The 21163-nt window shown below is 35.6% G+C and overlaps 1 protein-coding gene across 3 annotated transcripts in view; it reads left to right on the top strand.

Moving 5' to 3' along the window:
* AGBL1 (AGBL carboxypeptidase 1) overlaps positions 1 to 21163 on the top strand; it is a 798986-nt gene that overhangs the window by 693279 nt on the left and 84544 nt on the right. The window contains exon 23 of one of the 3 annotated variants that reach the window (XM_081290639.1): positions 8354 to 8492. The exons of the other annotated variants lie outside the window; for them this stretch is intronic. Within the exon in view, the coding sequence (XP_081146765.1) occupies positions 8354 to 8477 (124 nt within the window). The 3' untranslated portion in view covers positions 8478 to 8492. Of the gene's footprint in view, positions 1 to 8353; positions 8493 to 21163 lie in introns of those variants that run through there. 3 annotated transcript variants of the gene reach the window in all.

The raw sequence follows: 21163 nt of genomic DNA on the forward strand, positions 1-21163 counted from the left end.
TGAGCAAAAACAATGAAGCTGGAACTATACCTCACATTTTATTTAAAAGTTAACTGGATATTCTGGCTTGACACTAGGAGGGTGGCACACAATGTGAAAAAAAAATTATAAGTAATGTTTTGAACGACCAACAATAAAAAAAAGAACTAAAAAAATAAATAAAATGAACTTCATCAAAATTTCATTCTTTTGCTTTGTAGAAGACTTGTAAAGAAAAACATGAAAAGTCAAGCTACAAATTGGGGAGTATTATTTGCAAGCAATATTTATAGCAAAGAAATTATATTCAGAATATATTTCAAAACTCTCACAGCTCAATAATAAAAATATAAAGCTATCTGATATTAAAATGGACAAAACACATAAAAGACATTTTACCAAAGTGGATAAAGATGGAAAATAAGCACATAAATATATCTTCAATACTATTGACCATCAGGGAAAAAAAGGGGACAGCACCAAATATGAGGAAGATCCAGAAAAACTGATAGGTCATCATTTCTGGCAGGAATATGGTAAATGATTGGTACAAAGGCAGCTATAAGAAGTAGTATAAAGAGGTGGGTACAGTGGCATGTACCCTGTAATCCCAGTGGTTTGGAAAACTGAGGCAGGAGGATTGCAAGTTTGAAGCCAACCTCAGCAACTTAGTGAGTCTTTAACTCAAAGTAAAATATAGAAAAAGAGCTGGGGATATGGTTCAGTGGTTAAGCGTCCCTTGGTTCAGTCTTAGAGAGAGAGAGAGAGAGAGAGAGAGAGAGAGAGAGAGAGAAGAGGAAATAGTACAAAGAAATTTCATGAACCATATACCTAGTTTCTCCCAGTTGTAACTTTTTGAGAAACAATAGTACATTATCACAATTCGGATATTCACATTGATATAATCCACTGATTTTATCGAATTTATCTACTAGAACTTGTCTTATTTCTTTTCATATGGCAATGATTTCTTGATCTTTCTGATAGGTTGAATAATCATTCCCCCAAAGATTTCCATGTCCTAAAAAGGGGAAGAGAGGGGGTATAAGCTAAGGAACACAGGGCCCTCTAGAAACTGAAAACAGAAGATCTAGAGAGGCAAGGAATAAAATAGATGATGCAAAATTGAATGTATTATTGTCTTTCCATTGATAACTTCATATTGATTGGACTGAGTATAGAAAATGAAACATATTATTGATACCAAATTTCAATAGAGATTTGGAGACTGGGACATCAGTAGAGTTTGGAAGAACACATTGCTCTGTTACATGCTGAGATTCTCTAAGGTCAATGATAAGTTGTTGGGCCTTGTATCTTCTACCACTAAGAAAGAAGCACAGAACTTATGGGACTCCTTGAGATTTTGAAAGGAGCATGTGCCACATATGAGACTACTACACTGACTTGGAAAACTGCAAAATTCAAGTGGGGTCCTGGTAAAGAAAAATCTTGGCAACAGGTTCTTTCAATTCATGTCATATGACCCTGTAAATCTGATTATGTCAGATGTTTCTGTGGTAAAGAGTGTTGGAGTGTTCTCTCTCTCTCTCTCTCTCTCTCTCTCTCTCTCTCTCTCTCTCTCTCGAAAGTCCCAATAAGAGGCACAATTCATACACACAGATTTCTGAAGCAAGATCTGGCCTTTTATGTCAGTAACTATCTGCCATGTATAAAGTAGCTCTTTCTACATGGCTGAGTAGAGATGGAGGACCTGGTCATAGGACACTAAGTTAGAGATGACTGGACCTGCTCATAATGAATTGGGAATTACTAAATCCATCAAAACTTACAGTTGGCAGGTACAACACAACAGCAATCAGTTCCATAAAGCAAATGGCATATTTGGAATTGGAGATTGACTAATCCAGAGGATATAAAAAGAGTCCCAGTTTACCTAGATCTTTTGCAGTAACGCCTCTCTCTAAATCTCATCTGTGGCCTCACAGGAGTCCTCTACTACCAATAATCAGAAGAGAAAAAAAAAACTTGGCCTTGTTCCTATATTAGCCAGCACAGCATGTTGATGTTGGCTAAAAATAGACAGTTGACTGCAAGACAGCCTCTCTCTGTGTGGCCAGTGGAAAGGTAAATTCAATCAGTGGGAAGAGATATGAGCAGCATAATTATTCAGTCACTTCAGAGGGAAGGAAAAGAGATCTAAGATAATAATATACAGAATTCTGGGCTTTGATACATGGCTTAGCTTGTTGCTTGGGGTCCAGGAAAGAATAAAATATGAAGATAAGGAACAAGAAGACTTTAGGAAGAGATATTTCATAGAACTATGGGAATAGTCTCAGAGCATGCAGATCTTTATGATACTTTAATCTTTCCAAGAAGCAAAAAAACATCTGGACAGAGTGACTCATGCTGTTCATGAAAATTAGCTTGTGTCCCCAATGTTGGTATAATCAGTCCATGGTGGTAAGGAGGGAGGCTATTCATAAGCCCAACTGCATGAACTCCCTCTGGTTTAGCTACTGCCATACCTAATGTCCATCCTATTACAAGAAGATACTGGTTCCTCAATAGGGCTTCATTTCTCAAAACAAACAGCCATTCAGAGCTGACAGACAATTATTCTGGACTCCTTCCATCATGAAAAAATATTAATTCTTTCTTACTGAATTTAATAGTTATTTTAGGCAATGATTTTGCCTTTTCTGTCACCTTGGACTTCCCCATCTTGCATTCAAAGAACTTACAGAATGTCTGACTCTTTGAAGGCAGACACTTTATACAAAAATGATCCCCAACAGCTGCAAAAGAAGTGTGACTAATCATATTTCCATCACCCAGATGTTTCAAGCCTAAAGAAAACCAGAATAGTTTGTTCAAGACTTAAACAAGGTGGCATCTCATTCTGAGCAGTTGGGACTCCCTTCTTTGCATATTATCTGAATCAGTAAAGCTATGTCCCTAGTAGCCAAGAGATATGAATCCAGGAGTCAATGTGTCAAAAATAGAATTGACATCTCTCATCCTCACTCCCTGTAATGCAGTTACAGAATTTGTGTTTTATATCCACAAATACTCAGCATCTTCCTAATGCATAGCTTTAGACTTCTGTTTGGGGACACATTTACTTTTCTACAGAACTGAAAGCTGAAATTCTCATAAGCCCACTGTAGGCTCTTCATACTCCTTAGCACAACAAACCAACCAACCAAAAAACAAAGAGCTACTGTACTGTAAGTGAATTATTGACTTTGGTCACCATGAGGAATTATGGTTGCTCTTACATAATGCGAAGAAGGAAGTTTTATGTTTGGATACTAGAGAATACTTGAGGGCACCTCATAGAGCTGCCTATAGACAATTAGTGTCTGCAGTAATTAGAGAATTCTATTAATGGATGAACAATAGTTCAGATCCTTTTGGATTCTGGGTCACTTCATCAGCCAAGCCACCCCACCTAACTCAAGTGCTAACTTAGTATGCAGAAAGTAAAGGAAGGTATGTAGAGAGATTGTGAATGTCACAGTCTTAGGACCATCTGTGGCACCAGGGAATTTCACTTGTTTCACAAACACTTTTGCCTTAAAACTTCTTAGAGATAATAGGTACCGTCAGATTAAGGGAACGTTATGAATGACCAGAAATTTACTAGTCCTCTAAAGAATAAAATTACTATTTGCTCATAAAATTGAAGTACCTCCATATTGTGAAAGACCAGTACAAAAACAAGGCATGTGTGGATCTTTATGTTTCAAGGGGTGCTCTGTTTCAAATACCTCTTATGTGCCACCTCAGATCCATTGGGCCTCATCTATCTCTAGGCTTCTTGTTTTGCCCAGTTACAACTAGGCAACCAGCTCTGCATGATCTGTGACCCCCTTCACATGGATATTACCCACTAGTCCTGCCTTGCGCCCATGCCAGGTCATTCTTGCCTTTCACTCTGGAGCTTATCTGTTTGCACTAAAGCAGGAGATGCCATGAGACCTCTGTGGAAGACAGTCATGCACAATCCAGAAGTGTGTGGCAATTAATTTTCTTTAGGGAAATCCTATTAGATTTGGGATCTAGGGCAGATTCTTCTTTCCTTCTCAGTGAACTGTCTTGAGAATCAGTTCTTATGACAACTCTGAAGACAGTCCCACAGCGTTGATCAATAGCCTGAGCTTTCCATGAAGCAGTGATCAGCTCAATAAGATAGCCTAGGACTGGATTTCTAATCTTCGTTAGTTGATTTCCCTTTTCCCTGACTCTCTTTTGTTTCCCTGGGATTACACAATCTTAGTAACAAAGAGCTTCAAGCTCTTTATTTTGGGTAATACAGAATAAGACAGTGTATACTATTTTGTTTCCACCTTATAGATGAAAAACTGAGGCAAAAAGAAACTAAGCAGCTTTCTAAAGTTCACATATGTAAGTCCTTCACATCTAGATCCATGTGGATGAAGATCCAGCCCCTAATGGATGCATTTATTAGAAGACAGACATTATCTACTTGCTAAAAACAGCTGGAATGGTAAAGACCAATCTTATGGAGTAAGCAAGAAAGCCTCAAACAAGTTGGTCTATAATAAAAGTCCTTAACTATAAATGATGAGGAGTATTTAGGTATTAGTTTATCAGTGGGAATAAATAAAAGGATGGTGCCTTCTTGTGTAGCATAGGTCAGTTTAGGAAAAGAATTCTTCAATATAATAAAAAGTTTTCTATGAGAGACCTTTTATGTATCTTTGGAGTGAAGATTTTTAAAAAGTGAGGAGAGAGAGAGATAAAGAAAATGGAACAGGGAAAAACAATAAGACATGATTACAGGGATAGGGAATTTCTCTAATATGTAGGTAGATGGAATATATGGCTAGCCTAGGATATATGGCTATAAATAGTTTGGATGTGAATTTAAAGCTGTTAGGAATTGGGACATGGATGACCATAATGAGAACTGGGCAGGGAGAAAAGGGTGGAGTCCTTGGCTTGCAAAATGATAGGTGTGGAACAGACTTCAGAAACTGGATTTGACTTCATGCACAGAAGTACATACAATCAATTTCCATATGGTTCATATGAAGAACAGCCCATCTTCTTTCTTACAGTTCTATAGGCCAGATCCCATGCACAAAGTGAAGAAAAAACAGTTTCTTAACTTTGATCAAGTCTTATATTGATCCAGAATATGCTACTTGTAGCTTATTCCTTGACTAACCTATATTCTACAGTTTCACAAAAATATCTCATACCCTGAAAAGCAAGAGGCAGAAGTTCAGTGTAATAGTGCTAAACAGACTTTGGCTCTTTTAAAAAATCTGGAAAGTAGTAGAAAGTTAAAAATATATTCACTAAACTTTAAAATATTAGAGGTTGTGCTCTGAAGTTCAATAAGTAATTTGTCCAATAAGTCACATGGGTAACCCTTAAAATAGAAACCAATTAATCAAGGGGGAGCAGTAAAGAAGGTCAGTGATTTGAGTTATGATAAGAGAACCAGATTTTGGTCCTTCCAGTAGAAATAGTAGGTTTTTTCTATTATTATAGCATTTAAAATACCAGTTTACACTAAGATCTCAACTCTAAATAATTAACTACAGTGGAAATGGATAAGAGAAATACCACACCACCTGCCAACATGCAATCACAGCCTAACTTATCTTTCTGTTACCACCTACCCCAACCCTTCCAACAGTCCATTCTTATACAGGACTATGAGCTATCCTTTAAGGAGCCAAAAGAGACACATAGATTATGGCATCTGCTCCTTCTTATCATGCAATGTGTCTTCCCTTTTAATTGGAAATAAAATTTAAGTCTTCATGTCTTAGCTCCTGTTTCCAGCCTACCTCTCTCTTCCTCATTCCAACCATAGGTTCCAACCATACTATTGCTAATTCTCTCTTTTTTTCCCCTTTGTCTTTGGAAGCCAATTTCTCACTACAGTTGTCAACTGAAAGGATCAATCTAAGAGGGATTTTCTCTAATTTCCCAAATAGCAATAGCATTCCACCTATGACATGCCCCGGTAAAGGTGACTACTTTATTTCTTGTATAGTGATTTTTATTATATGGAGTCATCTAGCTTATGCATTTATCTTTTGATTATCTACATCCTCATACTACATCCTCCAAAAGAGCAAAAACCAGTTTTCTATGTTCACTGTTAGGCCCTAATACCTAGAAAAGTTCTGGGAACAGTCAGCCACATATACCTTTACCAAACAAATACTGCTAAGTGATTGAGGGAATGGACTGAATAATGCAGACAATCAATTATTCTTTGACACATTTCTCAGTTTATATACTCCATGGATATCTGCATTACACTGTTTTTATTATAGGCTGGTTCAAAAGTCTTTTTGACTATCAAAAGAAAATGCCATTTTGTTCAAAATGACCACCATGTCCAAGAAATTCAGGAAGCTCTAGCACCAATTCAATATTTGCTCTATGTTGGTTATTTGTTTTATTTATCAATTTATATTTAATCTTCATAGTTTAATCATATTTTTTAATAACATGCATTGATTGTGCCTATTATTGGAGTTCATCATTGTAGTTCAATACATGCACACAGTGTTCACTGATAAAATAACTATCATGCGTGTGAAACAAGAGTCAACCAATCACAGCCCCCGAGCCAATGTCAGTTCACCCCTTGCTCTTACAAATAACTTTTTATTAGAATACAGACCCACTTATTTGCTGACTATTTTCTATAGCTGCTTTTGTGCCACAAAAACAGAGTTTAGGAGTTGATGCACACAAGGTGATCCCCAAGCTAAAGATATTTCCTATCTGGTTCTTTAGAGAAAACATTTACTGACCATGATACAAAGCAACATATGTTCAAGGATGAAAACTGTATGAGAAAAGGAGCTGCAAAACATCAGGGGTGGTGGGGAATGAGAGCATTGACTGGCATTTTCTTTGGGTAAACTCCAGGAAATTTGATAGTGATCCAGTTAGAGGCATACCCTTAAAAATAGCCTGGGATGAAGAACCAGAGAGAAACCAAGAGTTCAATGATTGGGTCAGACATCAGAAGTTAACTGGCTGATGATCAAGCTCCCCTTTCAGGATAGTTTTGTATTCTGTTACAAGACATGAAGTTCTCTTCCCCTTCACACTCCCCACCCCAAACCACCACCACCTTTGCTAGCATCTCCTTTCTGTGATTTGGAGTAGGAACACTGCCATCCTGCATGAATGCTTTCCTCCATTGGATTAAAATGACAAGTTTTAATCAGTTCATTATTTCACCTAGTTTTTGAGCCCTGACAGTTATGCTGTGGATACTAATTGAATTGAATACCTCAAGACATTCCCAAAAGATCTTAACTTGCCATTTGGGAACTGCTTGGCTGATGGACCAAATTAGCTTTAATTTCTCTGTTCCAACCCCCCAAAATAATTATTTTCATGTTTCTCCTTCAAAATATTTCATATTCTTTTCCTATGCTGAACACAGTGTTCTTTATGTAAAAGGACAAATCACTGACCTATGACTCAGTGTGCTACACACTGAGCCTCTAATGTAAGAAGCTATGGAGAAATTCACAGTAAAACCTCATTCTTTCTCATGGCCTCCCTCTAAATCAGTTAGGAAAAAGGCAATGGCAGAGCAGGGTGAAAGACTGCATATTTTCAACCCTGTAATTTTTAGGCTATGAAAAATATACTGCCTAGTAATAATGTTTGGATGGCTCTCTATGGTGCCATTATCCTAGCAAGTTCACCATGGTTCATAACCAGGTCCTCAGGTTTCTGGTGTCTCCTTGGCTCACACCAAATTCACAAGGTTTTATGTGATGAAGAAATCAAAATACGAGTTCACCAAATCACTATGATAAATAAAATAGTCAAGGAGACTAGAATGATAATATATTTTTGGTCAGCACATTCTCTTCCTATATGAGGTGCTATACATTGGAGAAGCCAAATTATAATCCAAATGTTGTTTGATGAGTGAAAAATTCAGCCAGAAGGAGGAGAGATGCTGATTAGAAGATTGTTTAACTAGCAATGGAATTCCCAGCAGCATCCACCTCCCATTTAGGAGTCATAAGATCAAAGGACAACAAAGCTACACTGAGAATCACAGACACTTATGCTCTGCAGACGATGTCTACATAGTCCTTATTTGATCCATTGAAGATTAAATTTATTAGTTTGGCTCCCAATCCTTTGTGGCATCATACTGTTGTCTGTATGTGCTATCAATATGAAGCAAACTTTGTGAGACTTAACATTGCTGACATTTGGGGACAGATGATGGTTAGTTGAGTGGGGCTGTCCTGTTATTATAATACATCAGCAGAATCCCTAACTTTGTACCCCCTCTATTATCTCATTACAGTTATTTTTTTTAAAGAGAGAGTGAGAGAGGAGAGAGAGAGAGAGAGAATTTTTAATATTTATTTTTTAGTTCTCGGTGGACACAACATCTTTGTTGGTATGTGGTGCTGAGGATCGAACCCGGGCCGCACGCATGCCAGGCGAGCGTGCTACCGCTTGAGCCACATCCCCAGCCCCTCTCATTACAGTTATGACAACTAAAACTATTTCCTGGTGTTGCCAAATGTTTCCTGGGGGTAAAACAAATCACTTCTTAAGAAGATCCTTCCTGATTCTTGTCAGAATTTAGGGTGAAGGACTTCCACTGCATTCATCCTCAATTTTAGTATCATGCCATTTGACACTCATTCCTCTGAGGTTTTACTTGTTATAGTAAGATGTTTATAAAATTCAAATTATAGCTCAGATCTCATTGCAGGTAAATATTGTGCTTCACTGTTACTATAATTTGATCTGCAATATAACCCAAAGGCTCAGGTGGTAAAGATTTGGTCACCAGCATATTGAGCTATTTTGCAGGGAGGCAGAACCTTCAGTACATGGGGCCTAGTTGGAAGAAGGTAGTTGAAAGATCTAGTGGGACCCTGGTCCTTTGTGATCACTCTTTGCTTCCTGACTGTCTTTAGGTGAATAGGCCTGCTCTGCAATGCACTTCTGCCATGATGCACTTACCTTCTCACAGGCCCAAAGCAACAGGGTCAAAGCAACCATGGACTGAAAACTGAGACCATGTGCCAAAATAAACCTTTCCTCTTTTAAATTGGTTATCTCAGTTATTTTGTCACAGCTGATTAATGCAATCATCCTTCCCAACAAGTCACAATATTCTCATATTTGGTTTGGCACAAGGTTTATTATATCTAAGTAAAGAAATTTGCTCAGTTATCTACAGCATCATATTTTTTTTAAACCAGGAAAGAAATATTTCAAAATTTGAGTTATATTCAGTATCTATCAATAGTCATGGCTGTCTTCAACTCTGAAACCTAATGTGCATTTCAATTTCCTTTGGCCCATCAAATCTCTGAGTTCATCAAAATGGGCCTTAAGACTTGAAACACTTGTATCATAATCTTTTCGAATTGAGGAGGCAAAAATCTTGCAGACTTTATTATGAGTAAAATCTATATTTTTCCTTACCATTCTGCTTTCTTGGTAAATACATAGCTCTAGAAATAAATTTATCATGTAGGAATCTTAGTTTACCTAGTCAGATTTTTTAACTTTATAATATTAGATATACTTTATTTTTATCTCTTCATCACTTTAAACACACCAACAAGTCTCAATTCTAAAATTCTTAGGGTCTTGAATTTCTCAGGTTGTGGGAAGGCCTCATCAGCTACCTGTCTAGCATGTGTTGTTAATTTCTCGAGACTGTGTAGAGTCACTTCTATCTCCTTCCTTAAGTTGGGAGCCTCGTGCTCAGGATCCATGGGGCAAGCATGCCACTGTCTCACTCAAAGCTTCCCTACCTGATTAGTGCTACTGATTTCTGGCTGAACTGTCAGTCTAATTTTCAATTAACTAAACCTTTCTTGACACTTTTAATCCTCAGGGGTACACCCTGGGAGTTCCTCCTACATGCACTTTGGGGATTAGAAACTAGAGAAGGAGGCTTTCACTTCAGCAACCTATATTCTACCCTGGTATAGACCTTTAGGCTAGATCCTATGAAGAACTTGACTACCTGCTTCAAACAGGTGAATGGTTAATATACATAATGAGCAAAATCCAAAGGTGATATGAAATTTTCTATTACAAACTTTAAGCCCGTTGGCCATGCTTCATTTTCTCTTGCTGTGTTATACTAGAAATATACTTCTGCTTAAATTCTATTAGAGATTTCAGCTAGGCATCCCCAAATAGAAATGACTTTAACCTGAAAGATAGAAAGTAGTTGTTGGATTCATGTTTACCTCACTGTCTTTATAAACCCACTCACTCTGTTGTTACAGATTTCCTTAATCCGATTTGCTTTGGTCTCCCCCTGCTCCAACAATACTGTGCATCTCTACAGTCATCACATGGTTTGGTCTTTATGATTGTCAGCTTCACCCTCTCCCTACCACTTCATTTCTGAAGGGCAGAGAACGTGCCATTCCCACCTTGGTATCACACAGCACAGCGCCTGGTTCAAAATGCCACTCATGAATAGTAATCTCTCCCTTTACTGATGTTTACACTAATTTCTCATTGCTCAATTAAATTATCATATTGTTTTTCAGAGGTGCAATTAATTGCTGCAAAAAGCTGGATAAACTCATTTAAAAGGTAACATTTCCTCACTAGAAGGAAGAGTTATGGATGTCAGCATTAGAGTGGATCTCAAAGGTCTTCTAGGCCAACTACTTCATTTTTGAATAAGGAGGATGAATTTCTGAGAAGTAAATGGATGACTGTTAAAACATAAGTAAAAGGTGCGACCCCGGAGATTCGGGCTGACTGATCCCCGAGGCCTGCCCCGCGGCTACAGAAGACGGGACGCCGAAGAGAAGCGATTAACAGACAAAAGAAATTAAAGGCATAAAAATAGGAAAAGAAGAAATTAAATTATCATCCCTATTTGCGGATGACATGATAATATACTTAACAGACCCAAAAGGGTCTACAAAGAAGCTGCTAGAGTTAATAAATGAATTCAGCAAAGTGGCAGGTTATAAAATCAACACGCATAAATCAAAGGCATTCCTGTATATCAGCAACAAAACCTCTGAAATGGAAATAAGGAAAACCACTCCATTCACAATATCCTCAAAGAAAATAAGATACTTGGGAATCAACCTAACAAAAGAGGTGAAAGATTTATACAATGAAAACTACAGAACCCTAAAGAGAGAGATAGAAGAAGATCTCAGAAGATGGAAAAATGTACCTTCTTCATGGATAGGCAGAACTAACATCATCAAAATGGCGATATTACCCAAAGTCCAAAGTTCTCTACAGGTTTAATGCAATGCCAATCAAAATCCCAATGGCATTTCTTGTAGAAATAGATAAAGCAATCATGAAATTCATATGGAAAAACAAAAGACCCAGAATAGCAAAAGCAATTCTAAGAAGGAAATGTGAATCTGGAGGTATAGCGATACCAGAGTTCAAACTGTACTACAACGCAATAGTAACAAAAACAGCATGGTACTGGTACCAAAACAGGCAGGTGGACCAATGGTACAGAATAGAAGACACAGAGACTAATCCACAAAGTTACAACTATCTTATATTTGATAAAGGGGCTAAAAACATGCAATGGAGGAAGGATAGCATCTTCAACAAATGGTGCATTGGAAATCCATATGCAACAAAATGAAATTGAATCCCTTTCTCTCGCCATCCACAAAAGTTAACTCAAAATGGATCAAGGAGCTAGATATCAAATCAGAGACGCTGTGTCTGGTAGAAGAAAAAGTTGGCTCCGATCTACATATAGTGGGGTCGGTCTCCAAATTCCTTAATAGGACGCCCATAGCCCAAGAGTTAATAACAAGAATAAACAAATGGGACTTACTTAAACTAAAAAGTTTTTTCTCCGCAAGGGAAACAATAAAAGAGGTAAATAGAGAGCCTACATCCTCGGAACAAATTTTTACTCCTCACACCTCAGATAGAGCCCTAATATCCAGAATGTACAAAGAACTCAAAAAATTAAACAATAAGATATCAAATAACCCAATCAACAAATGGGCCAAGGACCTGAACAGACACTTCTCAAAGGAGGACATACAATCAATCAACAAGTACACGAAAAAATGCTCACCATCTCTAGCAATCAGAGAAATGCAAATCAAAACCACCCTAAGATACCATCTCACTCCAGTAAGATTGGCAGCCATTATGAAGTCAAACAACAGTAAGTGTTGGCGGGGATGTGGGGAAAAGGGTACACTTGTACACTGCTGGTGGGACTGCAAAATGGTGAGGCCAATTTGGAAAGCAGTATGGAGATTCCTGGGAAAGCTGGGAATGGATCCACCATTTGACCCAGCTATCGCTCTTCTTGGACTATTCCCTGAGAACCTTAAAAGAGCGCACTATAGGGATACGGCCACATCAATGATTATAGCGACACAATTCACAATAGCTAGACTGTGGAACCAACCTAGATGCCCTTCAATAGATGAATGGATAAAAAAAAATGTGGCATCTATACACAATGGAGTATTATGCAGCACTAAGAAATGACAAAATCATAGAATTTGCAGGGAAATGGATGGCATTAGAGCAGATTATGCTAAGTGAAGCTAGCCAAGCCCTAAAAAACAAATGCCAAATGTCTTCTTTGATATAAAGAGAGCAACTAAGAACAGAAGAGGAAGGAAGAGCATGAGGAAAAGACTAACAGTAAACAAAGACGAATGGGGGGAGAGAAAGGGAGAGAGAAGGGAAAGCATATGGAAATGGTAGGAGACCTTCAATGATACACAAAATTACAAGAGGTTATGAGGGGCAAGGGGGAGGGGGGAAAAAGGGGAGAGAATTGAACAACAGCAGAGGAGATAGAGAGGGAAGATGGGAGGGGAGGGGAGGGAAGGGGGGATAGTAGGGGATAGGAAAGGTAGCAGAATACAACAGTCACTAATATGCCATTATGTAATAATGTGAGTATGTAACAGTTGTGATTCTGCAATCTGTATTTGGGGTAAAAATGGGAGTTCAAAACCCAATTGAGTCTAATGTATGAAAGATGATATATCATGAGCTTTGTAATGTTTTGAACAATCAATAAAAAAAAAAACATAAGTAAAAGATTTGAACTCAGAATTTATGACATGAGAATTATAGTTTCTTACTGTATAATTCCAACTCTACATATGTGTGTAAGTGATGTTTTGGGGTTTTCTATCTCAAGTAAAATACATATGATTCTAAGTATGTTATATATAAATTCTTAATTCTCTTTTTATTTTATTTTCCTTCTGTTGTCTCCATACCTGCCTGTTTTGTTTGGGGGCTTTTTAAATTTTTTTTTGCTTTTATTTTTGAAGACTTTGTTTCAGAGAAGTTTTAGGTTCACAGCAAAACAGTGAGGAAGATACAGATATCCCCAAGTGCCTCACACATGTGTAGCCTTTATTAACTACATCCCCCATCAGTATGGTACATTTTTACATCTAAAAAAAACCTATGCTAATGCATTAAAATCACCCAAAATACATAGTTAATTTTAAAGTTCATTATTGATATTGTACATGCTATGGGTTTGGAAAAATGCATAAGGAATATATCTGTCATGATATTGTAGAGAATATTTTCAGTGCCTTAAAAAATGTTTTGCATATGCCTATTCATCCCTCACCCCAGCCTCAACCCTTGACAACCACTTATTGTTTTACTCTCTCCATTGTTTTAAATTTTCAACATGTTATATACTTGGAATCATAGAGTTTTTAGCCTTTTCAGGTGTGCTTTTTGCACTTAGTAATGTGCATTTAAGGTTCCCTCATGTCCTTTGATGAATTGATAGTTCATTTATTTGTAGCAATGATTAATTTTCAATGTCTAGGTGAACCAGTGTGTTTCGTCTACTGAAAGGCAGTTTGGCAGTTATGAATAAAGCTGTTGTAAAACATTCATGCTCAGGTTTTTGTGTGGACTTAAGGTTTTAATTCCTTTGAGTCATCAAGGAACACAGCTGCTGAATTGTATGGTCAGAATATATCTAGTTTGAAACAAACTGGCAAACTCTTTTCCAGAGTGACTATTCCATTTTGTATTCCCACGGGCTGTGAAGAAAGAATTTCTATTGCTCCATATCCTCACCAGCATTCAGTGTGGTCAGGTTCTTTTTTTTCAGCCATTAGTAATAAGTGCTATAGTGGTACTTCAATGTAGTTTTGATATACATTTCTCTGATAATGTATCATGCAGGGCATTTTTTCATAAGTGTATTTGCCATCTATGTATCTTTGGTGAGGTATCAGTTAAGACCATTGGCCTATTTTTAAATTGGATTGTTAAATTTATTTTTGTTGAATTTTAAAAGTTATTTATATATTTTGGATCAGTCCTTTATCAGAGGTATACTTGGCAATATTTTCTCCCAGTTTGTGGTTTGTCTTCTTATTCTTTGCATGACATCATTGAATAGCAAAATTTAAAAATGAATCCAGATTTTAATTATTTCTTTCATAGATTGTACTTTTGGTGTTCTGTCTTTTTAAAGAAGCCATTACCACATCCAAGGTCATCTTAGTTTCTTCCTATGTAATTTTCTAGAAATTTTACAGTTTTGCATCTAGGATCCATTAATTTTTGTGAACAGTATGAAGGTTGTGTCAGGATTAATTTTTTTTTCTGCCAATGAATTATTTGTTCCAGAATGATTGGTTGAAGACTATCTTTGCTCCATTGTATTTATTTTGCTCCTTTTAAAAAGTTCAGTTGAGTGTATTTATGTGGGTATAATTCTGGACTCTTTATTATATTCCATTTATCTATTTGTCTATCCTTTTACCACATTATCTTGATTACTATAGTTTTATAGTAATTCTTCAAGTTAAATAGTGTCAATCCTTCAATTTTTTTTCTTGTCTTTCAATATTTTCTTGACTATTCTGGGTCTTTCACTTCTTCATATAAACTTTGGAATCAGTTTTTCAATAACCATAAAATAATTTATGAAATTTTGATTGAGATTGGATCGAATCTTTTAATTAAACTAGTAAGAAGTATTCCCATAGCAATATTGAGTCTTCCTATCCATGAGTATGGGCTATCTCTCTACTTGTTTATTTATTCTTTGATATTGTTCGTCAGTTTTGTAGTTTCCCTAATATAGATATTGTATATATCCTGCTAAACTTATAGCAAAATATTTTATTTTCTGGTGCTAATATAAATGGGCTTATATTTTCAATTTCAAATTCTATTTATTCATTGTAAATAGTTGGTGATTAGCTTTTGTACATTAATCATGAATACTGCAACCTTGTTACAATGGCTCATTAATTATAGGAGTGTTTATGGTGAATTTTTTATACATTCTATATATATGATCATAACATCTATTAACAAAGATCATTTATTTTTTATTCTCAAGCTGCATATGTTTTATTTTGCATGTATTATTTGCTTGTATTATGAATGCTGCATCTTTCAGTATGATGTTGGAAAGGATTGATGAGAGGGGGCATCCTTGTCTTGTTCCTGAATTTAATGGGAAGGATTCAAGTTCTTTAAGTATGATGTCCAAGTATGATGTTTTCTATAGTTAAATATGATCTTAAGTATGACATTTTCTTTGAGTGTGTGCATGTGTGTGTAATTTTTAACCCGATTAAGGAAGTTGTCTTTCATTTCTACTTACTGAGAGTTTTAAAAATGTATTATGAAGGAATATTTGATATTTTCACATGTTCTTTCTACATCTATTGATACAAAAATATGGATTTTATTTTTAGACTGTTCATTTGATGGATTTTATTAATTGATTTCAAAGTTTGAACCAGTCTTGTATACCCATAATAAGTCCCACTAAATTGTAGTCTACAATTATTTATATGTTGTTGAATTTGATTTGCCAACATTTAGTTGAAGATAGAACATTCAATTTTTGTTTTGTTTTGTTTTGTTTGGTACTTATTTCACCTAGCATGATATTCTCCAGCTCCCTTCATTTACCAGAAAATGCCATTATTTTATTCTTCCTTATGCCTGAGTAATAATCCATTGTGTATATATACACACCACATTTTTTAAATCCATTCATCTGTTGTAGGCCACCTAGATTGGTTCCATAGCTTGGCTTTGTGAATTGAGCTGCTACTAACATTGAAGTGGCTGTGTCATGATACTATGGTATCATGATTTTAAATTCTTTGCATATAAACCAAGGAGTAGATAACTTGGTCAAATGCTGGTTCTATTCCAAGTTTTCTAGGAATCTCCACACTGTTTTTCCAGTGGGGTTGCATCAATTTTTGGTACTCCCAGCAATGTATAAGTGAACCCTTTCCTCCACATCCTCACCAACATTTATTATTACCTGTATTCTTGATAATTGCCATGCTGACTATGGTGAGATGGAATTTCAGTGTAGATTTGATTTGAATTTCTGTAATCACTAGAGATGTTGAACATTTTTTCTTATATTTTTTGATCCTTCATGTTTCTTCTGAAGTACCTGTTCAGTTCCTTTTCGCAGTTATTGATTGGGTTATTTTCTTTTCTTCTTGTGGGGGTGAAGGATCCTGGGGATTGAACTTGGGGGCACTTGACCACTGAGCCACATTCCAAGCCCTATTTTGTATTATTTAGAGACAAGATCTCACTGAGTTGCTTAGCTCCTTGTTTTTGCTGAGGCTGACTTTGAAATCATGATCCTCCTGCCTCAGCCTCCTGAGCTGCTGGGATTACAGGCATATGTTACTGCACCTGGCTCATTTTCATTCTCATGTTTTTTGTTTTATTTTTGTATATCCTGGAGATTAATGCTTTATCTGAGGTTCTGGTGGTAAAGATTTTCTTCCATTCTGTAGGCTCTCTGTTCACATTCTTGATTGTTTCCTTTGCTGTGAAGAAGCTTTTTGGTTTGGTATCATCCCACTTATTGATTCTTGATTTTACTTCTTGTGCTTTAGGAGTCTTCTTTAGGAAGTTGGTTCCTAAGCCAACATGGTGAAGAGTTGAGCCTACTTTTTCTTCTAGTGGGTGCACAGTCTCTGGTCTAATGTCTAGATTTTGATCCATATCAAGTTGAGTTTTATGCAGGGTAAGATATAGAGGTTCAATTTTATTCTACTACATATGATTTTCAGTTTTCCTGTATCATTTGTTGAAGAGGCTATCTTTTCTCCAATGTATGTCTATGGTGACTTTGTCTAGTATGAGGTAAATATACTTACGTTGATATGACTCTATGTCTTCTATTCCATTGGTCTTCCTGTCTGTTTTTGTACCAATATCATGCCATTTTTGTTTCTATAGCTCTATGGTATTATTTAATATCTTGTATTGTGAAGCCTCCTGAGCACTTTTCTTACTAAGAATTGCTTTGGCTATTCTGGGCCTCTTATTTTTCCAAATGAATTTCATGACTGCTTTTTCTATTTCTATGAAGAATGTCTTTGGAATTTTAATAGGAATTGTATTAAATCTGTATAATGCTTTTGGTATTACAGCCACTTTGACCATATCAATACTGCCTATCTAAGAACATGAGAGGTCTTTCCATGATCTAAGTTCTTCTTCAATTTCTTTCTTTAGTGTTTCGTAGTTTTTATTGTAGAGGTCTTTCACTTCTTTTGTTAGGTTAATTCCCAAGTTTTTATTTATTTATCTATTTATTTTTTGAGGCTATTGTGAACGGATTTTCCTGATTTCTCTTTCTGTTGATTCATCATTGGTGTATAGAAATGCAACTGATTTGGGGAGTTAATTTTATATTCTTCTACTTTGCTGAATTAATTTATGAGTTCTAGAAGATTTCTGGTGGACGTTTTTACATCTTCTAAATATAGAATCACGTCAGCAAATAGGGATATTTTGAGCTCCTCTTCATATCCCTTTAACTTCTTTCTTTTGTTTAATTGCTCTGGCTAGGGTTTCAAGGACTATGTTGAATAGGAGTGGTGAAAGAGGGTGTCTCTGACTTGTTCCAGTTTTTAGAAGGAATGGCTTTCAATTTTCTTCATTTAGAATGATATTGACCTTGGGTTATCATACATAGCTTTTAAAATGTTGAGATATATTCCTACTATCCCTAGATTTTCTAGTGTTTTGAGCCTGAACGAATACTGAATTTTGTCAGATCTTTTTCTGAATCTATTTAGATGATCATTCGATTCTTATCTTTAAGTCTATTAATGCCATAAATTACATTTATTGATTTCTGTATGTTGAACCTGCCTTGCATTCCTGCAGTGTGCCCCTCTTGATCATCATGCATTATCTTTTTAATATGTTTTTTGTATGAGATTTTCCAGGATTTTATTAGGAATTTTTGTATCTATGTTTATGAAGGATATTGGCTTGGGGTTTTCTTTCCTTGATATGTCTTTGTGTGGTTTTGATATCAGGATGACACTAGAATGAGTTTGGAAAGGTTCCCTCCTTTTCTATTTCATGGAATAATTTGAAGATCATTGGTGCAAATCCTTCTATGAAGTACTTGTTGAACTCAGCTGAGAAGCCAGCTGGTTCTGGGGTTTTCATTGTTGATAGGCTTTTGATGGCATCTTCAATTTTATTGATTGAAATTGATCTGTTTAAATTTTCTATGTCTTCTTCATTCAATTTGGGTAGGTCATATGTCTGTAGAAATTTGTCATTGTCCTCATGAATTTTTATTATATTGGAGTATAGATTCTCAAAGTAGTTTCTGGTTAGTGTCTGTATTTCAGTGGTGTCCTTGGTGATAGTTCCTTTGTCATCCTGCATTTTAGTAATTTGAGATTTTATTCTCTTTCTCTTTGTTAGCCTGGCTAAGGGTTTGTCAATTTTATTTATTTTTTCTCAAAGAACAAACATTTTGTTTTGTTGAGTTTTAAAATTTAATTTGTTTCGATTTTATTAGTATCTGCTCTGCTTTTAGTTATTTCCTGTGTTCTACTGCTTTGAGTGTTGATTTTTTCTTTTTTTTTCTAGGAATTTTCTAGAGATAAACTTTGATGACTCATGTTTTAGTCAGCATTTTCATTGTTGTGACTGTAAGTCCTGACAAGAACAGTATAGAGGTGGAAAAGTTTATTTGTGGCTAATTGTTTATTTGTGGCTAATTGTTTCAGCCTTCCATGGAAGTCTGACTCTTGCTCTGGTCCTGAGGTGAGGCAGAACATTATGGCAGAAGGGCTTGATGGAGGAAAGAAGCTCAAGATTTGGCAAGCTGGAAGCAGAGAAAGAGAGAGAGTTCTGCTCCCTAGGGACATGCCCCTAGATGACTATCTTCACCAATCTTCACCGTCTACACCCTACTAGTCTATTCAAGTGAAGTGATAGGTTAAGGCTCTCATAACCAATCATTTCACCTCTAAACTTTCTTGTGCTGTCTAACACTTGAGCTTTTGGTGGACACCACTTATCTAAACAATAACAACTAATTTCAGATATTTTTCTTTTCTCACATATTATTAAATGCTATAAGTTTCTCTTTAAGAAATGCTTTTGCTGCATTCCACAAATTTTGAAAAAACATTTTTTCATTTTCACTCAATTCAAATATCTTTTATTTATCTTGGGATTTTTTCTCTGGCTCTTGTACTATTTAGACATGTGTTGCTTAATCACTACACATTTAGGGACTTTTCAGTTACCTTTCTGTTATTTATTTTTAGTTTAATTCCACTGTAGTCTTAGAACAGAAACTGTGTAATTTCTTTTTTTTAATTTATTAAAATGTGTTTTATGTCCAGGATGTGATCTATCTTGGTGAATGTGCCATATGAACTTGAAAAGAATGTGTATTCTTATTTTCTTGGATGAGTTATTCTATGCATATCAATTATAATTGATAATGAAGGCATTAAATTCCATTGTGTCCTTACTGATTTGCTTGACTGCTAGATATGTCCATTTCTGATAGGAAGTACTGAAGTTTCCAATTGTGATAGTGTATATTTATTTTTCCTTTCAGTTCTATCACTTTTTGCCTTATGTTGGTTGACGTCCTTCCAGGTAAATGCATGTTATGGATTGTTATGTATTCTTGAAGAATTGATCTCATTATCATTAACTAATGCCCTTTTTATGTCCAAGAACATTCTTTTCATTAAAGTATTCTCTGTCTGAAATGAATATAGCTATTCTTGCTTTCATTTGCTTAATGTTAGCATGATATATCTTTCTCCATCAGTTACTTTTAATTTGTATGTATTCTTGTATTTAGAGTAGGCTTCTTACAGATATTATATAGTTGGGTCTTATTTTTCAATCTACTCAGAAAATCTATGCCTTCCAATGGTGTATTCAGAACATTAACTTTCAAAGTGATTAGTGAAATAGTTGGATAAGTATCTGTTACATTTTGTTACTGTTTTCTATTTGTTTCCTTTGTTCTTTGCACCTATTTTTGTCTTCTACTCTTTTTATACCTTTTGTTTTTTAAAATTGATTATTTTATATAATTCCATTTTCTTTTCTTTTCTTAGAATATCAATCATACAAGTATTTTCATGCAAAACTAATTTTTGTTGTTGTCCCAGATTTCACAATATACTTTTACAACTAATTCATGTCTGGTTTCAAATAATACCATACCATTATATGGTTAATGTGAGTATGTACTCTCATTAATTTCACTTATATTTAAGTATACTTACACATATACATACATATGTATATAAGCCTATTTACCTGAACACAGTGTTGCTACTTGCTATATTTTGTAAAACCCTGTTATCTTTCAGATCAATTAAGAATAATAAAAATGATTTTAAAAGGCAAAAGTCTTTAGAAATTTAACTTCATGTATTCCTTTTTCAATGCTTTGGTTTTCTTTATGTGGATCTGATTGTTTGGCCTATATTTTTTTCTTTATCTCAAAACAACTTCTTTTCACATTTCTTACAAGGCAGGTTCATGAGCAACAAATATCTAAATTTTTGTTTCAGAAAATTCTTATTTCTCATTTACTTTTGAAGGATAATTTAGCATGATATAGAATTCTAGATTAATTTTCTCACCCTGCCCCAACACTTTTATCTTTCTCCACCCTCTTCTTGCTTGCATGTGTGATTCTTATTGTCCCTCTACAGGTCAAGTGTCCCTTGTTTTTGGTTTTGTCAGCATTTTTTTCTTTATCTTTGTTTTTCTGTAGTTAGAAAATGATGTGTCTGGCTATGGTTTTCTTGGTATTCATCCTGCTTGATGGTCTCCAAGCTTCCTGAATCTGTGGTTTAATACCTGACACTAATTTGGGGAAATTCTTTGTAATTATTATTTCAAA

This window comes from Spermophilus citellus (assembly GCF_964194105.1).
Source record: "Spermophilus citellus genome assembly, chromosome: 4".
NCBI classification, from domain to species: domain Eukaryota; kingdom Metazoa; phylum Chordata; class Mammalia; order Rodentia; family Sciuridae; genus Spermophilus; species Spermophilus citellus.